The following is a 13,018-nucleotide window of genomic DNA, read 5'->3' as shown; positions in this document are numbered from 1 at the left end:
AGTTTTGAGCTGGAGTAGAGGTTTTTTCACTATGATAGTGCAGAAAGAACTACCACAAGCTTTGGCACGGGGTAACTAAAAGGAAAGCATATCTGCAACTTTGCATGCTCTGAAATATAATATTGAAAATGACAACGCTGCTGAACAACGTAACGAACAAGGGATTCTCAGATTATTCCACAATTGCAACCTCATTTTCTAGTTATCATCTTTCACTCCTTCACCCAATATTTACAACTTCAACCCTCCTGGTTTCTGCAACACATTAACATGTTTTAGAACACAATGTTAAAAAAATTTTTGAGAGCTGGAAGCATAGGTACAGATTAAATAAACAGATGATTAAAACAACATATCACATGCACCTGCTGCATTAGAATTCATTTTATATTTAACTCAATTAAAACCTTTACAGTGGAGTCCCAGCCATTCCAGTGTGAGCTTCCACACCAAACTTTGCCTTAAGTAGGATCAGCACAGCGCCATGAAGAAAATATTGATCTTTTTTGTTGAAAGTCCCATGATTCCAGCTTCTGCTTTCTTTTGTTAATCTTGGCATAAACGCAACAAACAGCAAGCACATGTATTTTGGGGCTCAAATTCCCTAAAACTTGCATGGAGAAAATACCAGGCTTTTTCCCAGCCACTAAGGAACAGGTGAACTGTGAGGAGGGTTGAAGGCAGGTGGCTCCAGCAACGCGAGGCCACGCAAGAGTTCTGTAGTGTTGCCTGGCAGCAAGTAATTATCTGCCAGCGTGCTGTTTCCATGTGCCAACAGCCAAAGCCCACACAGGGAGCAAGCACAGGAAAGATGTGCATCAGCTAAAGCTACAGGCTAGCTCCACTCTTTCCTGAGGCATAAAAGCAGAGGTTCTTTGGAGGCCAGCCTTTGGCTGAGCTCTTACTACTACTGCAACAGCAAGGTCTATGAACCATGCTCTCAAACCAAAATGTCCAGGGAGACAAAGGTCCAGGAGATGCCATACTAAATCAGCCATGCAACACCAACAACAGTTCCACCCCAAAATGGTTGGGAAAGCTCCAGTGAACACTCTTACGAACAGGTTAGATAAATCCTGTCCAAAATGGTTTAGTCATAGTTGTTTGTGCCTCAAGATAAGGAAAAGGGTCATGCAGCCTCCCGAGAAACCCTTTCAACACTCCTTTCAGTGGTGGTCCTGTGATTACCTACAGAAAGAAACCTACCTGTCCATACATAATCCCTGGTTCTCCCCCAAGCTCCAACATGACTCCCCTGCACTGGGCTTAATTACAGAGCAACTCAGGCTCAGCCAAAAAAGACCCACCCTCAAGATGTTTCATCTGTAACTACCTCATTCATGAACTGCCAAAGGGCTGTACTCCTCCTCTTCCCCCCCACCTCCGCCTGCCCTTTAAGGCTCCTGAATGCCTGTGTGCTGTATGTGGTGGCAGCTGAGTTTTTTAATATGCACTTATTAAGATCCTAATTGAATCCTGCATTGCCTTGTGTGCGTCTTGCCAGCCGGAACACGAACAAGGCACCCTATAATTCAATTAGAAGGACCTGAAGCAAGCTGATCATTAGTTTGTCAGGTTGTTAAGAAAAAGACATCTAGGAATAGGGGAGGAAGTTAAACAAAGCAAGAACTGTTAACAGCACCCCTCCCCAATTCATGCAGAGAATCCCATATGCATGCTTGAAGTATAGAATCTGCAGTGCCCAAGCACTTGAATGACAGACAGCTCACTACATCACTCCAACAGTCCTTTCTCTTGTTTCAGGCAACTTAAATAGAACCTCAAAAGTTGGAATTAGACTCTTGCTCATCAATCCTCCTCTGCTGAGATTCATGAGAGGAAATACCACTAACATACATGACTACTGCAACGAAGAAATCTCATTTACCTGCCAAAACCCTGTTGACAGAGGAATGGGTGGCCAAGCCAGGCTGTCCCCGTTCATGGAAAATCCCAGCGTAAGGCAAGTACTCTGGCAGCAAGAACCGTCTGCAAAACAGAGATAGCAAGCTTACATGGAGAAAGGCATCCCAGTACACTACAGCCCTGGACAGCAACTGAATTACTTTGAGGAAACATGACTATATTCCAGCAGACTATAGTAGCAGGAAGGCTGGTCTCCTCTGCTTAGCCAGCTACTCAGTGCTTCAAATAAAAGGCAAGTTACAGATTAGATCCTCCTCTGGTCAACAGCTGTGAAGCTCGGCATTAAGCAAATCCTTTACCTTCCACAATAGCTTCCAAATCTCTGACCAGTCTGTTGGGCTGAGAATTCAGTGATATTCCTTTCTCCTCCTATTCTGCCTTCACACTGTAGCCCCAACCTGCAGGTAAGAAGGACTAAGACCATGCTGCCCTTCAAATGTCACAGGATGATCTGATCATACCAACATGCCATCTCTGGGGTCCCAGAAATTGCAAAACAAGAATATAGCAGCCCTGTGAAAGAAAAGGATTCCATCTGAAAGCACCAGAGAGCTGAACTGCAACTGGTACCTCCAAGATTTCCACAGCCTTTTACTCTCACATGTCCAAGCCTTACCTCGGGACAAAGCGCCCCAGCGATGGTGCAGACATGCGGGCATTCCGGGGAGCTCGGTGCCTGGATCGGTCTCCATTGTCCCTTCAGCAAAAGAAAAAGAAAACATTTTATTTTTACTATTTTTACTTCACATGTAATTAAAAATACCATGTAATAAGTATTCTCCAAGAAAAGAAAAACTGAACAACGTCATCTAGTCATCCTGAGTATGCCACTGAGATTTAATGGTTCTCTTGCGTAAGTCACATGTGTCTAATATTCCAAATTCATACAACTTCCTGTACCAGAGACTCCTGACAGCTTTACATATGGGTAGCCTAATGCCCACTTTCCTCATTGTCTGACAAGGTCTTGAAATATCAACAAAAATCAGAGAGAGTCAACGAATCAATGTCAGCACCTGAGCAAATGAACGAGAAACTTCTGCATTTGGACTGGGAGAGCAACAGCAAGCACACCAGTCCTGATAACTTTGACTAACACAAAGAGATCTGTTGAATTTCACATTTTCATTCCCAGAAGTGCAGGCAAAAGAGCATAATCTGCAGACTATTCTTTTGCACCCTTTCCTGCAAGGTCCAGTTTAAGTGCCATCACAGCTTGAGATAATCTCACCTTTCACAAGCTTTTCCAGTGAAGTCAGAAATGTTAGGTGGTACCAGACATAACTGCACATCCTCAACAACCTTTCCTGTTTCACAATAAATGTCTATGCCTTGGGGAATGAGGGGAAAGGGTCCAGCATCTACTGTCCTGCAGCAGACACAAGAAAGTCTTCTTCCCCAGGAGGGCAGCACAACACTGAATGGGTTACCCAGAGAGGCTGCGGGGCTGCCATCCTTGGAAGTCTCAAGACAGGAGCTAGACAAAGCCATGGCTGACCCAGCCTGATTTTGGCAATAACAACCCTACAACAAGTAGGAGGCCAAACTGGAGGACCTCCAGAGTCCCCAGCAAACTAAAGTCCTGATATTGCATTCATAGGTCACAAGAGGACCTGTAATTATACAGCACTAAAATGGCAAGGAAAATAATGAGACTCAGTCAGTGACTCTGGAGTTCTGAAACGTCTAGACCTCTGCAGTGCTTTACGCTCCGATCAGAAACTTACTGTGTGACCTTGCACGAGTAGCAAGTCTGTTCTCCCTGGATTCCAGATCCCTGTCTATAACTGCAGCCCTGCTTGTCTTCCTCCCAGGCAGCGGTGGGGAGAACGTTACTTGCAGAGCCTTGGAATCACTAGGAAACTAAATATTCCTTATGCAACACGCTAGCAGCACATTCCTAACCCACTCCAGCAAGCTGTGCATTTTAAAAAGGCAAAACAAAAAAAATATTTTAAAGTCAGTGAGCAAGAAACGTGGGCTGAGAAAGAGTCCATTACGTGGCTGTATCCCACACACTTGAGGAACCAGGAACACAAGAGCAGAGGTTGTTCTGCAAAGCTCATTAGCATTTCAAGCTATTTTACCAAAACCAAATCTAAATCCAAGCTCAACGCTTCCATTTCTCCTCCCACTGCAGACACAGCATTTGCAGTTCACAGCCAAAGCTGCATCTCACCCTGAGGTTTCTGGGTAACCAGCGGGGTTCCTGAAAACAGCAACCTAAAGGCTGCTGCTGTTTGTTTTTTTTTTATCAGAGGCCTCCAGCCTCTTAAGATGTGGATCAATAACAGACAGAACCCTGGGAACTTGAGTGCTGACATGATCAACTTTTCCAGTTAAAGAGAAAAGGCCAAGGGGGGGGGGGGGGGGGGGGGAAGAAGTGCCACGTTCCAGATCTTGCCACACACAGTAAGAGCTAGTGAAAGTCAGACAAGAAATACTGTTATTAAAAAGTCCATGTAGCAGTTTCTGAAACAACACTGATGTGCAGCCCTGGGAGAAAAGCAGCAAAACTGTTTCCAGGGTTTGCATTTGCTTTGGACATCTACTAGAATTAGAAGATGCTTTTGAAAGGGACAAATATCAGCAAGAGGAACAGCAGCAGGACTACACCCTGCAGAACTCTCCAGTTTAAGATAATCCCTACAGCAGGTTTCAGAAGGAGTGAGGAATTAGCTCCAGCCAATAAAAAATAAAGGTACAAAGTCTCCTACAGTCCAAATCAAGAGACCCAAAGCAACTAATTGTTCCAGTTTTTTAAAATGCCACTAGCCAATGGTCTTAGAATCCACAAAAACATTTTAGGACACAATTTTTCTAATCAACAGAGCTTTCTGATGCAAGAACTCCATCCTGTACTCTCCCATTCACTGCACATACAACCCTTCCCCAATACAAAAAGCCTAAAAGGAAAAATACAGACTAGACTTTTCTTCAGTTTTCTCCGTGACAGGCACAGCCTCTACTGATTCAGGAGACAGCAACCTATTTTTAATATCCCCTTTAAAAAAAAAAAAAAATTACAAAGATACCACATCCCAACTGCCACTGCCCTGTAACTCAAAGGGCAGAACTGGGAATGAGAAACAGTGACTATCCTGTAAATAGGAATGTTGGAATTCCTATTTAATAGAAGTGTAAGATACACTCCCCTGTGCTAAAGAGGAATATTACCAAACATTCTTCTGAATCACTAATGTACAGAGTCATTTATACCTAAACTCCTAAGCTCCCATGCAAGACTGTTTTCAAGCATCTAGTGCTGAAAAGCTAGAACAGCTGATATTACCCTGGTGCCAGCTGAAGATTATTTCTGCACCTTCTAAAAAGGAAAGTTTTAATAAAAAAAAACCCAAACCCTACAGATCAGTGAAGATGGGTGACACGTTGTGTTATTTCTGTACCACATACAGCCTGCTGACAGGGAGGAGAGCAGATGTTAGCATGACTGCAGTGCCAGTGCGAACCACTCCAGCAAGAAATGAAGTTTCCAAAGTTCTCTCAAGTAAGATCTAATGCTTAGATCAAGAAAGATCTAATGCTCTACTTTCTCTGTAGTGTCAACTACCTACAGACTCATCAGCTAATGATTTGCAGTGGATAGTTTAATTAACGTAACCTGCAAAAGTGGATCCCAGTGTGTGTCTACATTTTTTTAAAAAAAAAAGCCTCTTCCTCAAAGCAACTCAATTACCTTGCAAAAGTAAATGAAAAAAAAGTGTGCCACAGCAAGTGCTGTAACAGGGCTAAAAAGGTGGCCTCCAATGCCTTTTGATCTAAGTGCACCAGCAAATATGAACAGCCCAGGGAAACTTCTGTAGTGAAAAAATAATAATGAAGGTACTAAGCAATCCATTGAGCAAGATGCAGGGAAAGAACCAGAAGTAATCAGCATTGAAGGTGACAAGGGAGACTTAATACTGTAATTATTAAAAGACTAATTTGTCTCAGGAAGAAAACTGCAAGAGCCAACAAATGGTCAAAACTTTAAGGGTCAGGCTCAAAATTCAGGTTATTCATAATTTGCTCAGATACCAGTGTGGCATAAATCAAAACAGTGATATGGAGAATAAGAGTTGGTAGGGGGAAAATAGCATTAACATTAATACAGAATGAAGCAGGAAAAGAAAGCAATTCCCAAACATTCAGGAGATTTATGGACCTTTAATGGGGCATAAGAAGGATGAAAGTTTATCTTAAACTGGATAAGAGTCAAATCTCTGACTTTTTCTGCTACTGTTGTGTTTGCTTGTTGAGAGAAAAGTTGGCCAATGTAAATATAATGGAGCAGCAGCGCTGGCTCTGAAAACAGAGATGGAGATGCAAAACTTTGCATCCTAAAGTCTGGAGGAAAAGGCATTTTTTTTTTCATCAGGTAACTTGGCTTCCACATTAATAACAGAGTAGATACAGAAGACAGTCAAGACCATCAGAAAGGGAAAAAAAGCAATGTTCTGCTTTTCTAACTTGGCAAGAATTCTCTCTAATATTTGGAGATTGTTGTATCAGGAAGTGAAATTAAACAGACAGCATGAGATTTCTAATGCAATCTGTTCATCTAACTGTTCCCATTGTAGTCAAAATTAAAACTCCCACTGACTACACTGCCAACAGAATTAGGTCAACAATGACCATTTTGAAAAGCCATTTAATTATCAGAGGCAGCAACAGTAAGCCATGCAAGTTCATAAGAATCAAATTATATCAGACCAAGCCAATCGTTCCATATTTTCAGCATTTTATCGTGTTTCATGCGATTCAATTTAAAATGCTAAATCAATTTCTATTGCAGAGGTTAGACACTTACACACTTTAGAAATGCTAAATAATTGGTTAAGTGGCATCTACTGGCATCTCTAAGGGTTGGCACTGGATTCAGTTGCACCATCTTGATGTAACAGGAAAAAACCCAACAACAGATTCTTGGTACTTCAAACATTAAGTATCTCCACTTACTTGCTATCAATTTTTAAGACTGCAGGAGGTTACTTCAAAGGAGATAGCACAGAGGGCAGGAGTAGCACAAAGTAAAGATCATATCAGGAGTTCAGAGAAGGTTACCAGAAAATGCAGACTTCTTTGGCTTTAGAGGTTGGTCAAGTCTGCCTCTAAAGAGGGTGCCTGGAGAGTGTCATATTAAACTGGCCATACTAAAGAAGAAACAGATCCTGTAATCTTGCAGTTCACAGGATTCACTGCTGATTTAGATGGAAACAGATGACATGGGAAGGGTGTACTCAGCAGAGCTGCACAGGACTACAAAACGTCTACTATGTTTCACAAAGATTACAGAAGTAGGAAAAAAGGTGGCGAGGAGAACATTTGCTGGTGATTCCAAGAACATGTAATTGCTTTCCAGCACCATCCTGTTAAGTAAGGTACATAGTGTTGGGAACACTATGATAGAAAGTTAACTACTAGCTTTACAATTGAGAGGAGCAGCAAATACCAGAAGATGTCAAAACTTTAGTTTTTCCTCTGTGTGATCCTACAAGATTCTGAGCATCTCCTATGAATGAAGTTAGGGAAAACTGGAAGCGTTCCTAGGAAATAAGCCTCTCAAAATAGAGAGGTAAACACGAAGTAAGTAAAACCTTGATGTTCTGAATATTTCAGTTGAGATACAGGCATCCTAAAAGACAAAAGGAAAAGCCACACTGCAAGTTGGTTGTAACTCTGCAGAGAGACATAGTAGCTGGAATAACATCTCCTGGATCAGTAGCACTAGTCTTTAATCAAAAAGATACATTTTCCATCCCGTATATGCTACTTCTCTCACAGTCCTTAAGCCCTGGAGAAGTTGTAAACTCAATACAGGAAAAGGGGACCACCTTACTTATGGGTCTGAGGACAAGGATCTCTCACCTAAAAACAGGTTTATGCTTAAGAGAATGATTCAAGACAACTGACTTATGTCTGAGCAGAGACTTTTTTGCACAAGTAGATACAAATAAGCAAGTTGGGAGCACTGGTCCTATCAAAAAGGGTACAAGTATTGATATCCACAGAGGTTAAAATGATGACAACTCATTTAAAAAAAAATATATATACACAATCTGGTAAAAATGAAAGGTGTAAATTTATCTACTCATCTTTGAGGGATATGACCCTTATAGAAGGAAAAGTACTTAAAGCAGAACAGAAGCAGACAACAAGAAAAACTGAACAAAAAAGTGTCTGCTACACAAAAAGCTTTTGCTGGCACTAAATGTGTTAGGACCCTGGAGCAAACTCCCAAGTATAACACTGGAAGTCAAACAAAATCGAAGAATAAAAATATTAGAGAAACTGCAAAGAGCAATGCTACCTAGCTGGAGAGACAGGAACTAGAAGAAGAGACTTCCAACATAGCTACTTACTACTGTAATTGATAAAGTTGTTAGGTAGTCATCCAAGACATGGTGCCTTTCCCTCTTCCCATGTTTCTTTGAAGGCTAAAATACCAGTCGTTCACTAGCAGCTTTTTCAAGTGAACACCAGAGAAAACTTACATCTATTTATCAGCTAAAACTTCCCATAAAACAGCAGACTGCTGAGATACTAATGGCTCTCCTGACCAGAGGGAAACAATGCCCCAGTCTTGATTACCTCTCAGAGGGCTATTCAGAGGAAAATGCATTTACAAGATCAAAAATGGCACTTCAAAACATCAAGTGTTTCAGAGAAGCATCACGTAAGAGTGGATTTATTACCTGGTCAAGAGAAACCAGCAGCACTTGTCCATTAAATGCCAAGGATTAATTGCTTCAGAGAAAGACTGATTTGGAACCAGAATGAAGCACTCTTATCTAGGCACAGTATCCACTTATCTTTATTTTAATCATGTCACTGTGTGATGGGCTCACAAATTTATGACACCTTTTAGGATAAGACTGATACACTCCACAGCTACAGCGAGTCATTAGAAAACAGAAACATCAGAAGCCAGATGAACGTAGAGAATCCCTACTGCCCAGTCTAGACCTGTCAGGTGAGTATTAAGGAAACCACTGTATTCAGTGTTTTATTAAAAAAAAAAAAACAAACCAAAAACAGGGCATCCAGCACTACAACCACCCTTCCTCCAAGACCACTTGATCAGCCATTTTCTAACATTCATCCAAATATGAGCACGACTAGGAAAAATATCACTATAGCTAATTCTAATCACTTGGAAACTTCACAACTGGTGCTCACTGAGCACAGTTTGTAGCACAAACATACAAACGGCTGCCCCATCAGGCTTCAATACTGGAATGAAGTGTCAAAAGTAAGTACCAATCTTTTTTTTTTTTTTAAACTATATTGCTCTATTATGCCTCTGCTCTTCCAAAGGAAACAGAAATGAAAACTGCACAAACAACCCTATTCTGATAGACTTATAGGCTTGAAGAATGCTTACCTCTGCCTGTTCTGCATGGCCAGCAACAGACTATTACCGCTTCTTTCCTAATCACTCTCATTAACACCAGACGTCACCTGCTCAGTGACCTAGTTTGACTTAAGAGTTTCACAGACACAAAATAAAAGCAAAAAGAGAACAATGAATGCAGCTCAGAAGTAGCAGAAAAACTCGGATGAAGGGTACCATCTTGACATCAAAACTGTTTCTACAAGCCCAGACAACCAAGAGTATAGAACATGATGTGAGCTGTTCTGGCAACTGTCATCTTTCAAAAGGCATTCATTCTTTCACTGCACTGCTATGGAGACGCTTGCCTTGCTGGAATGTGTCTTAATGGTAAAACAACATTACGCTGGAGAGCTAGCAATATCCTGCAGTACTGCTGCAAGGAAACAGTCACTGCCTGTCACTGCATCCAGGCAGTATTATTAGACATTAAGACCAAGATAAGGGGAATATAAAAGACTGTCACCAAAGATAAAGATAAAAAGAATAGGGAAAATGAAGCTGCAGGCTACTATGCGTAGATCACAAGCCAAGCTAAGACTCTCACTAATCCTTGAAAAATGAAGTTCAAAGAGTAGTTTCAGTATCATTCCCATTCATCCTGGACTTGATAGCATTCTTAGCCTGCAACTGTGTTTAAGATTATGAATATAATTAACATAAATTTCTACGTATCTGGAAACAACATCCCAGTACTAACTGCTTCAGAAATCTGTAACAGAGGAAAAACCCAACACAGAAAGTGACCATCAAGTTCCACAAATTTCAGATCTGTCTTGAAAGCCAGTTTTCAGAAGGTCCATCTTAATCAAAAACAACGAGGCAGAGCCATATGAGCCAAGAAACAGAGGCAGAGGAAACAGCATCAAAACCACAGATAAAAGGGCTCTGGGAAGAATACAACAAAAGCAGGCATGTACAACAAATAGCAATCCTGCTTTTAATATCTTTATCTGAATTCAAGTAACAAATTACTAACAAGAATATTATTTGTAGCTGCTCAAGTAAGAGAGACAGATAACAAAATGCCCATTCTAAGACTTCCAGAAAGAAATCACTGCTTTTTCTGCAGTATACTGGTGCATCATGGATCCTAAAAATCCATTTCCATCAGCATTTAAGTGACGGGAAGTCCTTACAGATTCTCATATCTCCTGCCATGTCTTTTGTTAATCTCAAACGTAAACAGCAGGGTGATAAGGAGAAAAATAAATAAATTTAAAAACCGACCCAGGCTAATTGGTTTTCGAAACCATGCAGTTCAGATATGCTACCCTTCTACCAATAACACCAAAAGGCTATCATCAAGTCCTCTCACCCACCTTTACTATGCCCTGTCAGTACTTAGCACTTGACACCCCATCCATCTTGAGGTGTCAGCTTAAGCTATAGTCACCCTACAGAGTAAGCCTCTTTCCTTACCTCTGGGATTCCCTACGCTTCTCTCTCCACAATGACAGAACTTGTCCCACTGTTCTGGAACTGTAGATGAAACGCTCTGACCTTATTTCAAGTCTCATAAAAAACTTTGGCCATTCCAATCTCTCCTCGCTCCTGCCAAGAAAACCGCACTCCTATGTGAGGGAGTTTCTTTTGCAGAAGTTGAAGGTTGTCACAGGAAGGAAAAAACCACTGAAATACACAAATGCACAGCAAACAGCTGGGAAGAAGAGCAGTAAAGACCAACACTGGCTGTACAGAGTGGGAGCTCTACCTGTGTGCTCTTAGTAGTTGGTGTGCTAAGAGAAAACAGCAGGTACTTAGTGAATTGACTGCATTTCTGCAGGTTAGTGCTCCCTTTGCTGTGTCGCTAGCAAACAATGACACAGAGTCAGACTGAAAAGGTAGAGACGGGATTTAAACACGAGCATGGAATTCCTTCATAAGGGGAGGGAAGAAGTTATTTCATTAAGTGGTAAATCTCCAACCTCTCTCTCCCCTCACTCAAACCTTCCAAAATCTCTTTCTGTCTTAGCCATTAAGCAAACCACGTGTGTATTCTCTTAATTAATATTTTCAGGAACCGATGCTCAAGTCAAGGATCTTAAAGAAGCCAACAAGAAAAGATGCTTTAAATTAAGACATTCCAAAAGACAGGTGATTGCCCAGATGTCTCACATGAATGTTTAATCAAGCTGCGTACTTTTCTTCTTAATAAAGTTAAACCAAAATGCCAGCTTGAAGTGAGCACTGACTATGACACAAAACAGACTTCCAAACCAAATACTTCACCTATGGAAGAGGCCAAAAAGAATCTACCATACTACTCTCTGAAATAAATGAAAAACATATTCAGGAAACCAGAAGTAAGACTTACAGCTTTAACGCAGTGGCAGTCAGCTGGCAGATTGTGGTCTTAGAACCTTTTAGGTTAGGCAGGAAGCTATTGGAGGAACTTAGACTTGGCACTTTACTGTGACAGTGTCAATAAAGCAACCAAAACAGGCAGAAGATACATGAGTATCCGCCATGCCTATCTTATGCACTTACAACGAGACTTCTGCAAGATGCCCATCTGAGAAACCACAAGCCTTAGTTCAGAATATGCCTTAGAGGAAAGGATTTTTATTTGGCTTTGTTTGTCAACTCATGTCACCCTGAATATTGTAAGCTTTCCATAAGTGATTAATCACCTCTGCAAAGCAAGAGCCTGCTTCCACAAAACCAGAATTCCCATTATGGTCTCAGTAAAACAGTGCCTACAGTGCTCATACTCTCTGTCTGACTGCTCTTTGTGTCTCAAAAGAAAATAAAAAGATAAAGCACCAAAAACAAGATTTCAGGCCTGTGGGGTAAAGCCCTTCTTGTTGTAGAAACAAAATAAAGACCTTCCTTGTCTGTGACAATGGCACCACTGAATGTATCCACCCTGGCACAGATCCTCCTGGGAGGAAGGAAAAAGAAGAGGATAGAAATGGGAAAAGCTGCAGGCATTAAAAAAAGTGTAATCTCCAAGCTCCTTAATATCCATATTCTACCAGGCAGCCCACTGTCAAAAGCAGATGCAGGAGTCAGCCACAGTCACACCTTCAGCCTTGGCTTGAAAGCCTTTACAGAACCACAGAGAAGGATTTGAGCAAGGCCTTCAGACAGCGAGGTGTGCACTGTCCTATATATCTGCTTTTCAGTCTGACAGTAAAACTAACCTGTATTTGTGTATTTGTTCCCACATCTACTGCAGACAAGAAGGGAAACAGATGTCCAGAATTCATCTGCAGAAACACTGTCACATTCTGATTATAGTGACAGATTTAGAATTACACATGAAAAGAATTAGTTTGTGCTACCCAAGGAGGCCTAGAAGCAACACCCAGCCTCCAGCATCAGAGCTGTCCTAGACTAAAGGAAGTCTCCAGAAGAGACCCAGTCAAACTTGATGAAGAAGTCTAAAGAAACAATAGTTAGCTCTTAAAAATAAATAAATGGATAATCTAAATTCGCTATGTGATCCAAACATCAGACACTCAAAAAAGACTTTGAAATTAGGAAGTTCACCATCTATGACTTGATGAATCTATTTTTACCAGTTATGCTGGAAGACTAAAAGTGATGTCATTCTCCATTCGAAGACTCTTAGATTCTTATCCCAGAATACTAGAAGCCTTTCCATTTTAGCTTACGATTCTGCCAAAGCTAACCTTAAAACCTACTCATCAATTTATCTGTTAATAATCTAATATTACAATCTGTATATTACAA

The 13,018-nt window shown here is 41.1% G+C and overlaps 1 protein-coding gene across 5 annotated transcripts in view; it reads right to left on the bottom strand.

Moving 5' to 3' along the window:
• The window catches only part of AMBRA1 (autophagy and beclin 1 regulator 1), a 152,728-nt gene that overhangs the window by 93,643 nt on the left and 46,067 nt on the right, over positions 1-13,018 (bottom strand). For 3 of the 5 annotated variants that reach the window (XM_075105471.1, XM_075105474.1, XM_075105472.1), the window contains 2 exons: positions 2,543-2,626; positions 1,889-1,989 (listed from right to left, as the gene is read on the bottom strand). In XM_075105471.1, coding sequence (XP_074961572.1) covers positions 1,889-1,989; positions 2,543-2,626 — 185 coding nt within the window. The remainder of the gene's footprint in view (positions 1-1,888; positions 1,990-2,542; positions 2,627-13,018) is intronic. The other 2 variants (XM_075105475.1, XM_075105473.1) reach the window with 1 other exon arrangement.

This window comes from Phalacrocorax aristotelis, chromosome 10, assembly GCF_949628215.1.
Source record: "Phalacrocorax aristotelis chromosome 10, bGulAri2.1, whole genome shotgun sequence".
NCBI classification, from domain to species: Eukaryota; Metazoa; Chordata; class Aves; order Suliformes; family Phalacrocoracidae; genus Phalacrocorax; species Phalacrocorax aristotelis.
Note: the sequence above shows the minus strand (reverse complement) of the source record. Positions and strands in the feature narration are given on the sequence as shown.